The 21,093-nt window shown below is 43.1% G+C and overlaps 1 protein-coding gene across 7 annotated transcripts in view; it reads right to left on the reverse strand.

The window, feature by feature from the left end:
• ARVCF (ARVCF delta catenin family member) overlaps positions 1-21,093 on the reverse strand; it is a 394,108-nt gene that overhangs the window by 301,564 nt on the left and 71,451 nt on the right. The window contains exon 1 of one of the 7 annotated variants that reach the window (XM_033955202.1): positions 6,518-6,662. The exons of 4 other annotated variants lie outside the window; for them this stretch is intronic. In XM_033955202.1, coding sequence (XP_033811093.1) covers positions 6,518-6,520 — 3 coding nt within the window. In that variant the 5' untranslated portion in view covers positions 6,521-6,662. Of the gene's footprint in view, positions 1-4,263; positions 4,283-6,517; positions 6,663-21,093 lie in introns of those variants that run through there. 2 more of the 7 variants (XM_033955203.1, XM_033955204.1) reach the window with 2 other exon arrangements.

Raw genomic sequence — 21,093 nt, forward strand, 5'->3', positions numbered from 1 at the left:
CGGAGAAGGCTTCCGACGCTGGCGGGGATCGAGAGGAGCTGCGGCGACACCTCAAGGGATGCGCCGAAAAAAGATTCCAGCCGCTACTTTCTTCGCGGTCCCGACTCCAAACGCCGATTCAAGCAGCGTGTGAAGCACTCTACGTACGCTGCTTCGGGGCCTTCTACTACCCTGATTTGCTCTGCCGCGTCTCTGATGATGTCATCAGGGACGTGCCAGAGTAAATCATGGCAGTAGAAGGCCCCGAAGCAGCGTGTGTAGAGTGCTGCACACGCTGCTGGAGTTGCAGGTTTGTCAGGAAAGGGGAGCAGGAGAGAAGACATGCACAGCCACTTGCAGCAGGGGCTTAGAGGGCAAGAGAGCTGCAATTGGACAGACTGAGGAAGGAAATGTTCAGATAAAGAAGGGCTGAGACTGAAGAAGGAAAGAAAATTGGAGAGACTGAGGTAAGAAATGTTCAGATAAAGAAGGGCTGAGACTGAAGAAGGAAAGAAAATTGGAGAGACTGAGGTAAGAAATGTTCAGAGAAAGAAGAGCTGAGACTGAAGAAGGAAAGAAAATTGGAGAGACTGAGGTAAGAAATGTTCAGATAAAGAAGAGCTGAGACTGAAGAAGGAAAGAAAATTGGAGAGACTGAGGTAGGAAATGTTCAGAGAAAGAAGAGCTGAGACTGAAGAAGGAAAAAAAAAATAGGAATAAATACCTACTGGGAAACACAAGATCAGGAGCATACAGAGAAAAAAAATACAGCATAGAGGTTTGCAGGAATAAGGAACACATAGAGAAAGTAGAGCAGAGAACCCTGCAAGAAGAGAAAAAGAGCAAAGAGACTGGGGATGAGAAAGATAGCAGACATGCTTGCAGGAGAAAAAGCGAGGCAGCAATGTTACAGCTGGAGAGTGCAAAGTGAGGAAGAAAGCAGAGACAGCGCTACACAGGGAAATGGAGGGGGAGAGAGACAGAAAGAAAAAAAAAAAAGACAGACATATATTCTAGCACCCGTTAATGTAATGGGCTTAAAGACTAGTAGTATATAATAGAGAATATTTTCTCAGCAGTTTGTGAGACTGGAAAACAGAAATTCTGTACTGAATGTTTGCTGTTTAGAGAAAGCGTCGGATTCTCTATCCAATCTGTTCCCTTCTCAAAAGACAGAGGTCACAAAATGATACCCACTCATGCATATTTATTTGATCATCTGACTTGTTTGTACTTGCTCTCTCTATATTGGTTTGGTGGCTTTTCTTGATCAAGAAAGTATTAAGGAACTACCTGGACATAAATACAATTTTCTGGCTAATTCTGTAAGATCTGTCAGTTATCTGTACTTGGCACAGCCAGCAGTGCTGTCTACAGATTGCTTACTGAACATCTACGGTACATGCATGTTTTCAAAGACTACAATACTGTATTCTTTTCAGCACTATACAGAAAAGCTGTGCTGTGTTAAGTTTGGCTTGATCGAGCAAGTATGTGTCCACAATCCAAAACAAGCTGCATCTCAAAGTGCATTCAAGGACTGGAGAAAGGCTTTTAAAAGCAAGCTCATGTGTGCCTCACTTTCACATCCTCAGACTAACTTCAGGCTATACGCCATCTATAAACTTGCAATCGTATGTTCCTTTTTTGCACAAAGCAACTTAGTCCAGTTTCATATCAGCTGCAGTGACTAATGGAAGTTAGAAGATATTTCAGTAATAGTGTACGGTATGTCTACTGGAATGTAAGTGCTCTACAAATAGAACCTCACTAATTAGATATGCTAGAGGAGCCTGGATGTTGATCCCAGCTACCACCTCTAACAAGAGATAAGGAAGCAAGAGCACAGAGTGTTTGGGAGGGAGCAGGGCTTCGGTTTGGGTAGCAATGGGAGGGGGCAGAGATAGATGAGGATAATGCAGGCTAGAATGGGAGCGTTTGGGCAGGAGCTTGGCTCTGCAAGGGCGGTGTAATTTAAAAGGTTTCAAGACAAAATTTGCCTCTTTGGATTATATGTGCACAAGAGTTGGGATGTAAGGCTGGGACTGGGATGCAGGGGGCGGGTGGGGGGGGGGGCAAAGAAAGGAGGACAGAGGCTGAGGAGGCAGCTCACAGCTGGGAATCGGCATAATGCATCTACCCTCCTTCCTTTCAAGGCGTTGTAGTTGTTACATATTTGTGAATGCTGTCGAATTGCTCATGTTGGAAGGATTAATATTAATCACATTTCAGTATGAGAGCAATTTGCATGGACTGCTACCACTGTATGTAAATATATTCATTGTGGATATCCTGGAAATGGAAATGACATGATATCCCAAGAGCTGGGCCGAGAATTACTGCATTGGAATATGAAAGGGAAATTCCGAGGTGAATAAACTTCTCAAATAACTGGAAGTATGATAAGCCGAAAGTATTTCCCAAATGTCTTCCTAATATAAAACTAACATGCATAATTAACAAGGGTGATATTGTGCAAGTAACTCAGATTTTTAGCTTTCAAATTAGACCTTGTAGGCCTTCTAAGTACATTTTAGCTCTGTGAATCATGCCATACAATACTTCATACACGGCAGCAGAGGCACACAGGCCACAAAGAAAAATTCGGGATTTTGCGCAGCTTAGCGGAACTACTTTTCCACCTGGTGACTGTAATCAAAGTCTTATAAATAAGTTGATTGAGTCTCTGAGTGGGTGTGAGGAAGAAGAGAGGGCAGACGGAAGAAAAATTAAATTGTACAGGCCTAATTCCTTTTCTATGATGACTTTTGCTTAAATCAGCAAGTGATTTCAATCTCCTTTTTCTGGTCCACCTGGAATATGTGTTCTCTGATTTACATCCTCTTTATAGCTTGTTACTGCTTTTCTAGAGCAGGAGAATTACTGCTGGCTCCCACCTGCTCCCTGGCTGCATGAGCAGCATTTCCCAGTGACCCAGTTGTAATTTTCCTATGGGCAACAAGAAAATTCGAAATTCTCAGAGACACAGGCCCACAATAATCTTATACTTTGAAAGAAACTTCACCCAGACATATCTCTTCTGAAAGGAATAGTAAACGATTCCCTCCGAAAACTTTTTCTTGGGCAGCTAGGCATGGCACAATGACAATTCTTAAATATAAATAAAAACTGTGAACAGATGAAGGACATAAGGCCCATCCAGTCTGCCCATCTTCATCTTCCATCCCACCCTTCACAAACCGTAATCAAACCACAGCATTTCAATTCTTTTCTTAATCCCAGTTGCCTGAACAGTGTCCCTGACTAATTTTGTAACTGCCTCTAATCCTCTAATCCTATCCCTATTACCTACCTCTACTACTATCTGTACCCCTCAATCCCTTTGTCCTCCAGGTACCTGTCCAGACCCTCTTTGAAGCCCTGTAGCGTGCTTCTGCTTATCACATCCTCTGGTAGCGCATTCCATGTATCCACCACCCTCTGACAAAATATGGAACTCTAAATTCAGAGCTGAGCAATAATCCATATTACTTAATGGCTATGATACTTTACATTGAATATTGCACCTGGGGAGGGGGGGGGGAGAGTGTGGCACAGTGGTTAAAAATACAGCCTCAGCACCCTGAGGTTGTGGGTTTAAATCCACGCTGCTCCTTGTGACCCTGGGCAAGTCACTTAATCCCCCTATTGCCCCAGGTACAGTAAATAGATTGTGAGCCCAACAGGACAGACAGGGGAAAAATACTTGAATCCGTTCTGAGCTCCCCTGGGAGAACGGTATGGAAAATTGAATGAATAAATAAATACATTTTATATTTTATCTATTTAAAAAGCCTTATATCCCAAACCAAAAATGCCGGATGACATGTTAGGCTGGTAACACTGGTCTAATTACTTCATGTATGCTGTATCCATATATCACCCTGCCAAACACATTAACATTTCATGTACATCCATTATACAGGAAGAATTTTGCATATTAAAGCAAGATTCATATCGCAGCCGATCACCAAGATATATGAACAAGTAGAAGGTCATATAATCAGGCTTAGTGTACTTTCCAGTTAAATCATTTAAATAAAAACTCAACACAAAGTGCTTTCCTCAAATTATTGCTTTCGAGAGTGGAGATAGATCAATTTATATTAGCAACCACACAGTTAGAGGCTCCGGAAAGGACAGTTTGATTTCTTCCCCTGTTTAAAACATGAGCACAGTGACAACTTTAGACACCAGTGTGATGTAATTGACCAACCTACAATGACTTTTCTAAATCATTTGCATCTGGCTATTACAAAGACAATTTGCAAAAGAAGCAATTACTTGAGGTGAACAGGTGGAACAGCGTCTTCATTTCCTTGTGAAGAAACACGTTGTCTGAACCAGAGCAAGAGAACTCGCTCATTATTCACTTGAACAATACGCCAAACTGCTTGGAGACATTGGCTTCTTTGTAGCACTACAAGCACGCAAGAGATAAAAAGAATTCTTTTGGATCTGAACCCGCTTTGCCCAGGTTCCTCTTCTCCAAAAGGTGCTATATTACGATTAAAGCCCCTAATTGCGCACATCGGTTCTCGAGTACTGCATGAGAACCCAAACTCTTGCGTTGCAATATAGCCAGTGGTGAACCATATGATAGAGATCCTTATGAAGAAGCTGAAATCCCATGGGCAAATTAGTCTAGCTCAAAATGCCGGAAAATATTCCTAAATTTGTTTGAGTGATATAGGATTTCTGACACTGGAAGTGCACAAATAAAGAATTACAAACTATCTATGGCAGTAGCCTCAAACACGCGGCCCGGGGGCCACATGCGTCCCGCCAGGTACTATTTTGAGGCCCTCAGTATGTCTATCATAATCACAAAAGTAAAATAAAACAGTTTCTTGATCATATGTCTCTTTAGCTATAAATGACAATATTATTATTAAGACTTAGCCAAAAGGAAATATTTATAAACTATAAAGAGTTTTACCTCATGCAAAATTGTCATTTCTTTAATAACACATGAACTATTTTTTCTGCGGCCCTCCACGTACCTTCAAATCCAAAATGTGGCCCTGCAATGGCTTTGAGTTTGAGACCACTGATCTATAAGGCATCTGGATTTGACACTATTTAGATATGGTTCTTATTCTAACTATAGCTATAAGAAATGGTTAATGGACTACAATTAGGGGCCCTTTTACTAAAGAGGAGTAAGTTTTCCCATTTACTGCACCCGAACTGTCAAAGTAAAATGTAATCAGTGTAAGGCCCCTGCAGTAAATGCAGGTGGTGTGCCTTGCATTTTGCCTGGCATTTACTACACAGCACAGATAACCTAGGAGGTAATTCTAACACAGGGCACCAATATTTAGGTGCCAAATTTGCACAGGTAGTAAGCCTATTCTATAAAAACATGCACACTAACACCTGGATTCTATAAATGGCATGCGCACACAACTAAGGGCTAGATTCACAAAGCAAACCGATCGTGTACCGATCAGTTTGCGACCCCTTTGCAACCTGATTTCCCTCCGGTCTGATTCACTTACCTCTCTGCCGACCATCCTCCAATCCGCGCATGCAAAGTAGGCAGGGACGCAATTCACTAACCAAAACCCTGCAACAGCGACTGGGCTGGCCGATCACAAACAAGCGACTGCTGAGGACCAGTCGCTCAAGCCCTTTCCGTCTGCACCGTCTTCTGCTGCCCTGCTCTCTGCCCTGTCAGCCCCGATCTCCTGCAGCCCCGACTCTCCCGCTGCCCTGATCTCATGCCTGCTCCGAACCCCTCCTGCAACCCCAACTCTCCAGCTGCCCCGGATCTCCTGCCTGCATCCCCTGGCTAAGGAGCTGTCTTTTCTCCTGTAGCCCTGACTCTCCTGCTGCTCGACTCTCCTGCCTGCCCTGATCGCCTGCCTGCCCAGATCGTCTGCCTACCCTAACTCTCCCACCCTTCCTCGCAGTGCAAGCCCGTGGTTTTAACCCGCAGGCTTAAGCAGGTTAAAACCATGGGCTCCAAAAAAGTTTAAAAAAAAAAAAAAAAACCCCGTTACAGATGGTCTGCGCATGCACTGGGATCGCTATAGAGCAATCCGGGCAGGCAGATGGGGGCTTTCCTTCGATCGCCCCCATCTGCATATTGCAGTTTAGAGAATCCATCAGACCTGCCCGGATTGGACACGGATCGGTCCCGATCAGGCAGGTTTGTGAATCTAGCCCTAAATTGGCTGAGTCAATTAGCGCTAATAACTGGGTGGTAATAAATCAATTATTTTACCACATAGGCTATATATACACTTTTAAGCTCATGAACTCTCTTCTAGCAATCAGTCTCACATATAATCATGAGCTCCCCAAAACTTATATTCTCAGGACCTCAGTGATACAACTCAGGGCTCGATTACTCTCAAAGTCCTCGAGCTTTACGTATCCAGTCGTCACTGGTCCATATTTCATCTCATTTTAATTTAAATAGTGTTTCACCAGTTGCTGTCTCAAGAACGTACCCCTGAAAGAAGATAAATCTAATTTAAACTCTCATTATCATATCCCCTTGCATAGATTTAACAAACAAACTTTCACTCACCATTAGCACAAACACACCTTATTCCAGCTCTTCCCTGGACCAAAATGGCGAATGTGCGTCCGGCCTGAATTTAAAACTATCTGAAACTCCTCCCACTTTATTGTTTCCACCAATCAATAACCCTTTAATTCAGAAAAGGCTGGCCCACTCGATCTCCATATTTAACCCTAGCAGAGCTACCGATTTTAACATATAGCTCCATTTTTGTTCTCTCCAATTCAAATGTTCTTCTAAGTTACCACCCCCCATCAATTATTTGATCTATTATTCTCCATTTCATCTGCTCCACCGAATGTCCCAAGTCCACACAATGCTGTACCAATGGGACCTGCATAACCTTATTCAATATCCTTGACTTATGCTCGTTTAATCTCATCTTAATTTGACGTTTAATTTGAGTTGTATCGCTGAGGTCCTGGGAATATAAGTTTTGGGGAGCTCATGATTATATATGAGAACAAATAAATTATTGGCATCAATTTGGATTTGCACACACATCTTGCTAAGTGGTATTCCATAAAGTTCTGTGCTCAAATTTTACATCATGCAACTCAAAAGGGGGTGTGGCCACAGAAGGGGCAAGGGTGGATCAGGGGAATTCACTTCAGATGTGTGCTGTATTACTGAATACTGGGGATCTGCGCCTGACTTATGCACCAGGATTTACACCAGATTTCAATTGGTATAAATTCTCTCACCCAAAATTTGGACTGGAAATGGCTCTAAGTGCTATTCCAGTGTCTCTCAAACCTTTTTTAGCTCCAGCACACTAAATGGAGAAAATGTTTTTCAGGGCGCATTATAATTGAAATTATAAAATTGCAAAACCAACAAAAAAATTAAATTTGAGAGTTATTTCTTTAAAATTATTTAAGCTATGTATGGATAATTGTAACAATGGTGAAACTAAAGTAGATAGAATTGCTAATCAATGCAATGGATGTGCTTGTTTTTGAGTACAAATTACCGTATATACTCGAATATAAACCTGGATTTTGAGGCCACAAAATTGGCTCAAAAATGGGGGTCCCGGTTTATATTTGGCCCAGCACCCACCCAATCCCCTCCCAGACTTATTGCAGGCTTCCACCGGGCCATCAGGCTCTGCACCCTGTCTCCACTCCTTGCCCTGTCCATTATACCTCCTCTGCCGCTGGAATCCCTGGTGGTCCAGAGGTGTAGTGGGCAGGAGCGAGCTTTCCATGCTCCTGATCCATTGCTAACCCGGTCGCCCTCTGGCTTCAGCCACTGAGCGGTAACGAGCAGGCACTGAGTGGCTCCTGCGAATTCTCAGGGGGTTTATTCAAGTGCCCTGCCCTGCTCTGCACCCAGCCCCCTCCCTCCCTCCACCACCAGGCTCTGAACCCTGTCCTCCCCCTCCCTCCCAATGCCTTGCAGGCCTCTACCAGGCCTGCATAAGCCCTGATGGTCCAGCGGTGGGCCGGGACATGAGGGATCCCTCCCGTTTCCTGTCCCGGCTGACTCTAACAACTTTCACCTCCCTGGATATGGATCTATATAAGAGTATCTATATATAGCTATGTAATGGATTTATCATTGTGTATTTTGACTCTCCTTTCATCGAACCTTTCCTTGCCATGTCATTTTGTTTTCTCCATCTCTCTGTTTTCTTTCTTCTTATCTACCCCACCCCTTCACACACAGGTGGAAAGAAGTATGTTTAGACTTCTACATGGACCTGACAATCTCACATCTTTTTTAATAAATCAGACTTCTTCATCACTGTGCCGAAAACATAATGATAGCTGACAAGCTGAGAGATTTTTTTTCTTCCACTGAGTAGGAAGCGTCTCTCCATGGCTTGTGGTTATCTTGAGTCTTCCTTCTCTGACATCCTGAAACAGTCTGTCTAGCAACATTCTTCAAGAGGAAAGGGAACACAGTTTGCGCATAAATCAAATCACAGTGTTGGCCTTCTCCAGATCCATATTCAAAGTATATTTTTAACATCAGAACCCCTAGAATTAACATTTAAAAATGCCTCTAAATTCATATATCCAATTTCCTAGCAGCTTCTATTTCTACACTATAACAACATGTTGGAAAAGGAAAAAAAGATAATCTGGCCACCACCCTCCAGCAGCAGAAGCTCTTTAAATTCAAACCCTTTCTTTAAAGGGGAGGGCCTTAAACACCAGCTTTTGGCTGAAAAAATAAACCAGTTACAATACTGGTGAGCAGCTGAAAAGACCTTATAAAGCAGCAGAAATTTTGCTCTTTAGCTGTAGATGGGCACTGCTATTAGCACGGTATGACAAACTAAATTCACTGAAGAACCCAAGATATTCACTGTAGTAAACCACATCATAACATGGTACACATCCCCCTCCATATTCACGGGTTCGGAACTCGCAACTTCGGTTATTCGCGGTTTTTGTCCGGGTGACCCATCCCCATCTCCCGGACCTCTCCATGCACATAACAGAGTAAACGACAGCAGATAAAGACCTGAATGGTCCATTCGATCTGCTCAACAGTTACGTGCATTATCAACTCAAATTAGATTGTCTTTTTTTCTTTGATATTTCTGGGACGTAGGCTGTAGATGTCTGCCCAGTGCTGTCCTTAAGTTCTAATTACTGGAGTTGCTGTTTAAGCTCATTCCAGCCTATCTAAACCATCTCCAAATTACTAGAGTTCCCATTGAGCCATCTCCAGCTCATCCTAAACCGAATAGCCATGTACGGGACACAGAAGTCTGCCCAGTACCGGTCTTAGTTCAATTTATACCCTTCATTTTCCGATTGGAGATCCTCTGGGTTCATCCCATGCTTTTTTGAATTCTATCACCGTTTTCTTCTCCACCCCCTCCCTTAGGAGAGCATTCCAGGCATCTACAACCCTCTCCATGAAAAATAATTTCCTAACATTACTCTTAAGTCTACCACCCTGCAACCTCAATTCATGCCCTTTAGTTTTCACCATTTTCCCTTCTCTGGAAAAGATTTGGTTGATGTGAAAGATACAAAATTAATCCTGAACCATCCAAGGCACATAGGTGTTGGTATCCACCCAGTGGTTATCAGCGTTTTGATGACTGCTGCAGGTGCTAAACCCAGAAATTCAATTCCGGGCCATGTCTGGGCACTAGCATTAAACATCTGGGCCGTTTTTTACTAAGGTGCGCTAACTGATTAGCGCGCGTTAAATGCTAACGTGTGCATGTTAGTCTATGGACACATTAGCGTTTAGCGCGTGCTAATTCAATTAGCACACACTAATCGGTTAACGCACCTTAGTAAAAGACGGGACTGGGTTTGTGAAACCTGTTAACCCATATTCAGAACTTAACCAGATATGGGTGCGATTACCGATTTAGGCACCATTTATAGAATCAGACCCAGCCCTGACATGTCCTGTCTGTCTGTCCAAATTAGATTGTAAGCTCTTCTGTGCAGGGACCCTCTATTGAAGATTAAATGTACAGCACTGTGTAAGGACATAAGCAGTGCCTCTGCTGGGTCAGACCAGAAGTCCATCCCGCCCAGCAGTTCGCTCGCGCGGCGGCCTATCAGGTCAAGGACCTGCATGGTAATTCTCTATCAGTACCCCTCAATCGCCTTTTCCTTCAGGAAATCATCCAATCTATCTATACCCTTCAATCCCCTTATCCTTCAGGAATTCATCCAAACCCTTCTTGAAACCCTGTAGCGTACTCTGTCGTATCACACCTTCTGGAAGCGCATTCCAGGTGTCCACCATCCTCTGGGTGAAGAACTTCCTAGTATTGGTTCTGAATCTGTCCCCTCTTAACTTTTCCGAATGCCCCCTCGTTCTTGTATTTTTTGAAATTTTGAAAAATCTGTCCCTCTCCACTTTCTCCATGCCCTTCATGATCTTGTAAGTCTCTATCATGTCCCCTCTAAGCCTCCGCTTTTCCAAGGAAAAGAGGCCCAGTTTCTCCAATCTTTCGGCATATGTTAGGTTTTCCATACCCTTTATCAGTCGCGTCGCTCTCCTCTGAACCCTCTCGAGTAGCGCCATATCCTTCTTAAGGTACGGCGACCAGAATTGGACGCAGTACTCCAGATGCGGGCGCACCATTGCCCGATATAGTGGCAGGATAACTTCTGCCGTCCTGGTTGTAATATACAGTAGCTAGTGAGCAGGTAAAAAAGAAGCTTTATACTGTGCTTCTGTATGCATAGAAAATAGGTCAATAGGAAATTAGAATTATGGGCTTAGCATGGCCTCAGAAAAAACTGCACCAAATCAGACAATATAGTTAATGTCTTTGTAAAAAAACTGCAGTGTATATATATATGAAATATGCTTCTGTTCACTGGCATCTGCCACAAGACTTTGGAGGTCACAATGCCTACAGTTTATTCTTCCCAGAATATAACAAGGCATGCAGGCTGGCAGATGTGTACCTGTAAGGACTCATGGCATTCTGTTCGCCTTTTTTGAGGCTGCTGCGCACTGCGCCGAAGGCTTCATTGATCTGTCTACCATTACCCCTAAGTCTTTCTCAAGGCTACTCTCACCCATTACCAGCCCCTCCCCCCCCATCGTATAGCTGTACATCGGGTTTCTGTGTCCTACATGCAAAACTTTGTATTTCTGTACATTAAATTTCATCTGCCATTTATTCGCCCACTCTCCCAGTTTGTTCAGGTTCCTTTGTAAATCTTCACAGTCCTCTTTGGTCCTAACCCCACTAAAAAGTTTTGTGTCATCTGTGAATTTTATAACTTCGCACTTCAGCCCTGTGCCTATGTCATTTATGAAAACATTGAACAGCAGTGGTCCGAGTACTGCTACTACTGCTATTTATCATTTCTATAGTGCCTTTCAGCACTATAGAAATGATAAATAGCAGTAGTAGCAGTATATGGGTTACTACATAAAGATAGGACTGATATTTATGCTGTCCTATTTATGTGGTTTACCTGGCCAGTTAAGTTCTGAATATCAGTACTTATCTGGCCGTACTGACTCCGCCCCAGGAATGCCCCCAAAATAGTCAGTTTTGAGTTCACACTAACTGGTTATTTTCAGCAGCACTAACCAGTTAAGTCGCACTGAAAATGACCAGTTAGCCCCAAACAGGTGATTTAACTGGCCAGGAGCTTTTTAAATTGTGCTGAATATTGACCTCAAACTATTTATACAACAAAAACATTGCTTCTATAGGAAGAAATAAAAGGCTTTCAATTTTATTATAAAACTAGCTGATATCAGGTGAAATTCAGAGGATGCGACCCCTCCTTAATCTGGTGATGTTCGGCTCCAGATACATCCCCTTGACAGAACCCTTCCTCCCTATTTTTAACTGACCACTGAACTCAGTGCTGCATTCCTTCTGAGAGCCACACAGACTGAGTCCTCACAGGTACTACACATCTGCCAGCCTGCATGCCTTGTTATGTTCTGGGAAGAATAAACTGTAGGCATTGTGACCTCCAAAGTCTTGTGGCAGGGTGCCAACAGATGCCAGTGAACAGAAGCATATTTCATATATATAGACTGCAGTTTTTTACAAAGACATTAACTATGTTGTCTGATTCGGTGCAGTTTTTTCTGAGGCCATGCTAAGCCCATAATTCTAATTTCCTATTGACCTATTTTCTATGCATACAGAAGCACAGTATAAAGCTTCTTTTTTACCTGCTCGCTAGCTACTGTATATTGTTATTTAAAAGTCAAGAAATTTAGACTTTAAAGTGGCTTAATTAAAACAAGGTTGTCTTATCCATGGGCATTTTTCTATTCACTGTCCCTCCCCTCCATGCTCCCATAGTCCGGCATCTCCCCATGTCTTAACCACCTCCCAGCCATGGTCCAGCATCCCCACAGCTTACCTTAAAATCTTTTTCTTTCTGTTTTTAGAGGGCATTGGCAGTGATGTATACACACTGCCTGCAGCCTGGCCTAGTGCCTCTCCTCTGAAATGGCCCACCTGCATGGAAACAGGAAGTTGCATCAGAGGAAGAGGGATGTGTAAGAGGAAAGTCAAGCCACAGGCAACATATGTGTACCACTGTTCCTGTCATCAGTGACCTCTAAAGAGAGATAAAGACATTATGGTAGAACAGGATGGCTGGAGTGAGAGAGGAAAGGATTGAGAAAGAGGGATATTACAAACTCAGAGATAAGAGGCGTTCTGGACCAGGTGAGGGTCACAGCAGTTTTGGCCATTTTTAGCCTTAAAACTGCCCTCACCTTATACATGGAATAGACTTATACATAAGTATATATGGTGGTTATTTTTTTTTTTTTTCATAATAACCTTTTTGTTTCCCTCCATCTTTGATTCATCATTTCTAACTAGCAGATCAATTGTGCATTATTTCATGGATTCAACCCTTCTATGCAGCTCCTCCTTATTTTACTTTCTGCCTTCAAAGATACGAACCACCAAATTATTATGATTTTCTCAACATTTCTTACTGTCAATTCCAGGAGGAATTAGTCTATTGGAAAGTTAAAAAAAAAAAAAAAATTGCAAAATACCATGTAGAACACCATCTCTTCGGAGTCTGAAACAATGTTCATTATTTGAGGATTATTTGAGGGTATTCTTATCTGATTTTTGTATTAGTGTCCCTGTCCCTAAACCTTTTTGTTCTGAATTGATCATTAGTGTCATTTTTTTTTTTCCGTCATGTGACATTTTGAGCTCCTTTTACTAAGCTGCAATAGTGGTTTTAGCGCGCGCTTAGCGTGTACAGAATTGCCACACATGCTAGATGCTAATGCCAGCATTGAGCTGACGTTAGTTCTAGCCGCGTAGCGTGGGTTTAGTGCGCGCTAAAAATGTTATCGCAGCTTAGTAAAAGGAGCCCTTTGTGTTTTCACTTGATTTTATTGTTTTTAATAGTGTTTTAGTATCACAGAAATCTGTCTGCGAAGCACATTTTGAAAATAGTGAATTGGAAGATGTGGTGAGGTAAATGTCCATCTGACCCTTAATGCCATTTTTTGGATATTTTTCTTTTTTTGAAAAAGAGCCCAAAAGGTTCAAAGAAGAATGACCAAAATGCTGTATTCTTTTTATGCTGCAATCACACTCTGGGAAGATGAGTTCAGCGTAGTGTCTACAATGACACCCAGATCTTTTTCTTGGGTGCTGACTCCTAAGATGGACTCTAGCATCTGATAACTATGATTTGGATTATTCTTTCTGATGTGCATCACTTTGCATTTGTCCATATTAAATTTCATCTGCCATTTGGATGTCCAGTTTCTAATTTCCTAAGGTCTTCCTGCAATTTTTCACAGTCCTCATGTGTTTTGACAACTTTGAATAGTTTTGTGCCATCTGCAAATTTAATCACTTCACTTGTCATTCCAATCTTCATATCATTTATAAATATGTAAATAGCATTGGTCCCAATTCAGATTCCCTCTCCTCCATGGGGAAAAATGGCCATTTAACCATACCCTCTGTTTTCTATCCAATTCCTAATCCACAACCTTAGCACAATTGCTTGGCTTTAATATGTTTATGTATGTTGATGACATCAAGATCTTACATATACTTGATTCATGCATATGTAATGAAATCGCCTTATTAAACAAAAATCTCACCCATATTACAGACTGGCTAAACCAATATCAACTAAAACTGAATCCTGATAAGTCACAGTCCATCATTTTTGGGGAGGCCCAAATGATATCACTTTACTGTTGCAAGTTACCCTTCAAAATATACCAGCCCACATTGTAAGTTCTGTTTGAGTTCTAGGAGAATCTTTTGGCTCAAACTTACATTTAGTCCCCAGATTAGACAAGCAGTCAGATGTTCTTTTTTAAAGTCTGCATTATTAGATTGATTTGCTCACTTTTTTTCCTTTCTGCCATTAACATATTGATTCATTCCTTGATCATTCAGCAAATCGACTACTGCAATTCATTATAAGCAAGTTTATGTTATAAAGATCCCAAAAGACTGCAATTGATTCAAAACACCACTATTCGACTGATCCATAATGCGCATAAGTTTGATCACATTAACCACCTCTTAAAGAATGCCCATTGGCCCCCCTCTTCCGTACTGGATTATATACAAGATCCTAGTACTAACATTCAAAGCTCTGACTTGAAGAGAAACAACAAATCTATCCTGATATTTAACCTTCTACACATCTTCAAGAGTCCTCGGCTCTAGCAATCAGAATCAGCTGGTTATTCCTTCTTATCACGACACTGTACATGCACATCTAGCAATCCATTTTTTCTGCCTGTCCTTTCCCCCCCCCCCAGCTATGGAACTCACTTTGCTTGAATGCTTCAAATATGAATTAAAAACCTTCCACTTCGATGATGTCTTTCTATGATCTAAATTGATTCTACTTTATACTCTAGTGCGATGAGATGAAGGCTAGGATGCACAGCTGCCCTCATGTGCCCCCCTTTTTTTCTATCAGAAATTGTAGTTCCGCCCCTCAACCTCACTTTCATGTTAATGTTTCCCTTACAGAACCCTCTCTTGATATTAGACTGTAAATTGCTTAGGAGGTTTTATACTGTGTAGAAGGAAAGCAAATTGTAAATTAAATTCGAAATCTGGAACAGAACATTGCCTCCTGTTCCATAACTCTAATTTTCTCAGGAGTCTCTCATGGGGAACTTTGTCAAAGGCCTTCTGAAATCTAGATACACTATGGGCTCCTTTTACTAAGGTGTGCTAGCGTTTTTAGCGCACGCACAAGATTAGCGGGCGCTATAGCGCACACTAGCCAAAAAACTACTGCCTGTTTAAAAGGAGGTGGTAGCGGCTAGCATTGTAAAAGGAGCCCTATATCAACCGGCTCACCTTTATTCACATTTTTTGCTGACTGCATTTGGCACTGGATTTTGGGCTGGTTTTGGTTTTGGGGGTTTTTTGTTTGTTTTTTTTTGCAAAACGGTCAAATTCTGATTTGGACATCATATCGAAAATATCCCTCCACATCTTACTGTGGTTGGTAACCAGTTAAAAGATGGTAAAGGTTTGTTTAGAACTTGGATCAGTTTTTAGAAAGAGGATCTGTTTTCAAAACCACTCTGAGCCTGACTTGCTGTGAGCCTAGGTTGTGTCTGAAAATTTTCCAAAATTTAGGGTAGGGATATTATCAATGTGGACTACCATGACGGGTTATTTAACTATTATTCCCAGTTATTAGTAACTAGCTATCATTGTATAAAATGAGACCTGTGCCCACATTGATAACTACACTCCTAAGTCAGGTGATCAAAGTATTTTGAAAAGAAAAGGATTTTCTGATTTAGAATTGGTCCATATAACCAAAAGAAAAAAGCTTTTTAGAAGACAAAAATTACTCCCATAAAACAAAATGTTCCCTGTTCTTTTCCCCTTTCTTTGCTGTAGAACATTAGGCAAAAATACTCCAAAAATAGAGCCACTTCATAATCTAGTAGTGCTCTGTATGTGACTGAATCCAGCACTCCCGCTGAGAGGCAAGGCAGCAGGTCAGGTGCCAAAAAGATGGGAAGAGCCATTCAATTCACATCTCTAATTAGTCTTAAGACATGTTCAGCTAATTTCAAAGAAAAATGAAGTAAAAGGAAAAATAGTAGAAGCAAATCACAGGAAAATCGGAATATGCTGTTCTGATCTTCTTTCGCGGAAGCCAGATCAATGCAACCTTACAAGCAAGTGTGGTTTCTCTACGTCCAATATTAAACAATGACCCTCCTTTTATAAATCCAATTCACATTTGATACATGCATTAATGTCTAAGTCCCGATTTTACAAAGCTGGGATATGCATGTATCAAACTCAAGTGTCTATTAATGGCAAAGGGGCATGGTGTAGTGGAGTGGGCATATTCTGGAAGGAAAAAGGGTATGGTAAAGTAGATAGATGTTCATTCTCCTTGTCAGAAGGGGACTAACCCCCAAATTATTGAATTGCATGTGTAAATGTGGGCATGTGCCCAAGTTGTGCATGCAAATGGATGCTAATGGAATTAATTGAAATTTACATAATTTTACATGCCGTTCTAAAAACGGGGCATGGCCATGGCAGAGTCATGGGTGGATCAGGAGCATCCCTTTGCTGTAGGATTGAGCCAGCATTGGAGAGACAATCTATGATGCTAGAAGGGCGGACTTACTGGGAATAGGAGGATTAATTTCAGCTGGAGTGAGGGGGCTGGGGAGTGTTCCATAAGGTTTAAATACTCTTGCTTTTATTTGCAGTGTAACTGCACCGCGGAGAACCAACTTTTGATCCGTACTGCTTCGGGAGATGCCCCTGAGGTTGCCCCTGATGAAGGACATGAAACGGAGCTCTGTAGGGCAATCAGCTGGCACCCCGCATGATATAACAAACAGTGGTTTGCAGATAAGTTCCTGTTTTTCAGCCATTTTATTAAGGGGTTAAAAATTCACCAGGCTTTATATTTCTCAGGAGCTTTTTCACAAACGTCATTTAAAAGCATTGTTGAATTGTTGATTTATTTCAATCCTATTTAAATTTAATTCTCCACACTATATAGACTCCAGGGTTTGGGGCGATTGATAACAATTTTTGCATTCACTTATAGTCTAAAGAGAAAAAGAAAAAAAGCAGTTTTTAAAAAAACTTTTGCACTATGAATTACAGATTTTTAGATTAGCCCACAGAGTGTTTTAAAATGATGTGATGGGTAATATCTGCCAAGCACATTGGTGCATTTGGTGATGTTGAACCCTGGTGAACTCGGATAAAACCTTCCACATGAGTTCCCACTTACTAATGTAACACTCTGTTTATAATTTCCAACCAAATATTTGTTATAAGGGGCTCAGTTAACCTGAAACCCTTCAGGTGTCTGGAGAATAGAGAGCAGGTCTGGTTTTTGGAGTTTCAAGTCATTTTGACCCCTCTCATTTAGAGTAAGGCTCTTATTTCTAGTGGATCAGGAGCAATCCTGCAAGTTATGTGCATGGTTATGGAATATGGGGGGATTTGTGCCTAATTTAGGCAGGGGGTTTTACATCACATTTCAGTTGGTGTAAATGCTTGCACCTAAAGTTAGTTGCGGGTCCCAGTGGAAGTGCTATTCTATATATGGTGCTTAAATTTGAGTGCTTTTTTTTTGGCACAGATTTTTTTGCCACCATTTATAGAATTCATTCCTAAATATTTATGTCCTAAAATAGGGGTGTCAAACTCAAATCACATAAGGGGCCGAAATCTAAAATGCAGGCTAAGTCGTGGGCCGGATTTTTTATTAAGATACTTGCTTTCTCCTTTGCTGATGCGCAGTGTGGGCCCCAGTGCCGGTGGCGGCTCCGATTCTCTTTCCAGTGTCTGCTGTCCATTTTTTTTTCTCCTCTTCTCCCTTGCTCCAGTCCCTGTCTTCAACATATTGATTTTTCCCTTTCAACTTTTCTCCTTTTTCTTTTCTGCCTCTGTCCACTCAAATCTTGCCCTCTTTCTCATCCTTCTCCTTTTAAAATTTTCCATCTTCTTATTCTGTAGCTCTCCCATTTCCCATCTCACTCTTTTCCCAGCCTCCTATTTTCTTCTATCTCTCCTCCTCTCTCCTCTTGGTCCAACATTTTGCTCCCTCTCTTTTCTGTTGTTGTTCTTCTTCCCTCCCTCCTTGATGCTGAACAATGAGATGGAAGGAAAAAAAAAAGATGAGATGCTGCATCTCTCTCTCCCTTCTACCCCGAGGCCTAATATTTCTCCATCCCCTTCCATCTCCAGATTCAACCTCTCCCTTTCTCTTCCCAACTGCCCCCCTTCCCATCTCTCCCCCTATCTGCCTACCTCCCTCCCCCCAGGTCCACCATTTCTTCCTTTCTCTTCCCAACAGTTCTCCCTTCAAGTAACTTTTTCCCTCTTTTTCCACAGTACCCCAGGTCCAACCTCTCTCCCATCATCTCGCTCTCTTCATAGCCCTTCGTGCCTTTCCCTCTGGCGCCAGTCCAATGTCGCTACTGGGCCGGGGAATCTGCTGGCCTCGGCGATTCGGGAGTGCTGTGCATGGCTTCTCCTCCTGCTTTTTGCCTGCCGCGGTCTGTCTCCAATGAAGCGCAACTTCCTGTTTCCGCCCTGGTGGACTGCGACGGACAGAGGGCAGGAGGGGGAGCCACGAACAGCACTGCCGAGTCGCTGCAGAGGCCGGTGGACTTTCCTGCGTCTCAGCATCAGACCGGCGCAGAAGGAAGGATACACTGGGCTCAGAAGGGGAAGATCGGGAATGTTGTTGGGGGGCCACATAAAAAGGCCAGGCGGGCCGGATTCGGCCCATGGGCCTTGTGCTTGTTTCAATGTTGGGAGTTATACTTGCTACCAAGCATATTTAGCATTTGATAAACAGCTGCTATTGAGCACTCCACTGGAGGGATAAGTGTGTATGTGGGGGAGGGAATGCCCCCTATTCCCCTAGTGGTTTTTGTCCTCCCACATCCAAAGGCCAAATTGGCAAAGAAAACTGGTCACCAGGGCAATATGGGGGTAATACCTGGTTATTACTTTGGAGTAATCTTTGACCCATATCTCTCCTTCTCTTCACAAATCCAACAGACAATCAAAACCTGCCACTGCCAAAATCTGACCCTCCTTCATTCATATCCTCATCACCTCTCGCCTAGACTAATGCAACCTGCTTCTCACTGGCCTTATGCTAAACCATCTCTCTCCGCTTCAATCTGTTCAGAACTGAACGCCTCATATTCTTCCAATGTCACAATGTCCACATTACTCCTCTCCTCAAGCCACTTCATTGGCGCCATATCCATTTCTGCATACAATTCAAACTTCTCTTACTGACCTATAAGTGTATTCGCTCCGCAGCTCCTCAGTATCTCTCCTCTCTCATCTCTCCCTATACTCCTCCCAGGGATCTTTGCTCATCGGTAAGTCTTCTCCTCTATGGCAAACTCCAGATTCCATCCCTTCTACTTTGTGGCATTGTATGCCTGGAACAAACTGCCTGACTCAGTATGTCAAGCTCCATCCCTGGCAGTGTGCAAATCCAGACTCAAAGCCTACTTCTTTTAAGCTGCTTTCAATTGCAAATTCCAACCCAACTGCTAAGCACCCATACCTGTCTTATTCCCTCCCTAATTCTCCCACCTTGGCACTGAGTATAGATGCACCTTTTTGCCCAGTTTGTCTGTCTCAACTAGATTGTAAGCTCATTTGAGCAGGGACTGTCTCTTCTTTGCTTTGGTATACAGCGATGCATAAGCCTGGTAACATTACAGAAATGGTAAGTAGTAGTAATAGTAATGTGTCTAAGATCACAAAGATAACCCAGTTATGTGCCAGTTTTGAATCTGTCGATGTCATGTTCACTTTTCTAAAATGGATGTTTATGCTGCATGCACGTAGCCTATAAATGTCTATTTCTCCTATACTTAGATTCTGGTGATCTAGAGCCAGCTGAGACTCTTGAGAAACACTGACCTGCACATCTCAAAGTCTTACTTCTACAACATGTCTAAAATAGGGCCGAACACCTGCAGGGCAGGATTAATTCGTCGAAGCCTCTACGCACACAAGTACACTGGGCGTATATTTATCCATCCTATATAGTAAAACCCATAGCCGCGCATGCGCAATTGAAACTCCGTACCTGTGTGCCTTCACATGCGCAGTAGAAGGAGCCTGCGGCAGTTTCCCCATTGCCCTCCCTTCTCATGTGCATACGCGACAATGGCTTTTCCCCCCATCCCCCAGCCAGCCTGTGTCTCTACGAATGGCAAATGTCCAGTCCTCTAGGGCAGTGTTCTTCAATCGCCAATCCATGGACCGGTGCTAGTCTGCAATAAACTCCCGCCAGACCACGAAGGACCAACGTCCCCCGCAATCACCGAGGAATAAAGGCGGCTCACTTCAAATGCCTTGCGGACCACCCAGGCAAAAACACCAGTGCAGTTATCCAGCAGCGCCGGGGCCGCCAACGGGGAGCTTGCACGAACCCGGTGTGGTAGCCGATGGGAAACTCTGGGTCAAAGGCCACTGGAGAGCTGGAGGCACACAAAGTGGGCGCCAAGCAGCGAGTCCGTTGCCCATGTTGCCCGAATACAGCTGCTGTGCGTGCACAGAAAGCCACTGCCATCCCGGCCTGCACTCTCCTCTCGGTCCTCCCCGGGCCATCTGCGGAAGGTCCCCCTGCTCCCAGACCCAGCCAAAAGGAATGAAGGTCCCGCAGCTGCAACACGCAACACAGAACCGGAGCAGCAAGACAGCGCGAGACACGACCTCCTGAGCCCCCAGGTAGGCTGAGGAGGAGAAGCGGGTCCCTACCACCCAACTGCACCTCTCAGGAAGGCCTGGGAAGTCATGGAGCCGGAGGTAAAAGGGAGGAGAGCTGCAATCGGACATCTTGCCTGCTTCTCGGGGATCTGTGCATCCTATCTACCTCCGCAATTGCCCCAGCTGGAAAACGCAAAAAAGCCAAATCCTCCCTCCCAACCAACTGAAAAGGAAATGAAATCCTTGCAGAGCACGGGAGACAGAAAGAAAGAAAGAAAGAAAGACAGACAGGGGGCCAGGAAGAGAGACAGAAAAAAAAATGACAGACAGACAAGGGGCCAGGGAGAGAGTCAGAAAGAAAGTGACAGACAGGGGGACAGGGAGAGAGACAGAAAGAAAGACAGACACA

The sequence above is a fragment of the Geotrypetes seraphini genome, chromosome 8 (genome assembly GCF_902459505.1).
Source record: "Geotrypetes seraphini chromosome 8, aGeoSer1.1, whole genome shotgun sequence".
NCBI classification, from domain to species: Eukaryota; Metazoa; Chordata; class Amphibia; order Gymnophiona; family Dermophiidae; genus Geotrypetes; species Geotrypetes seraphini.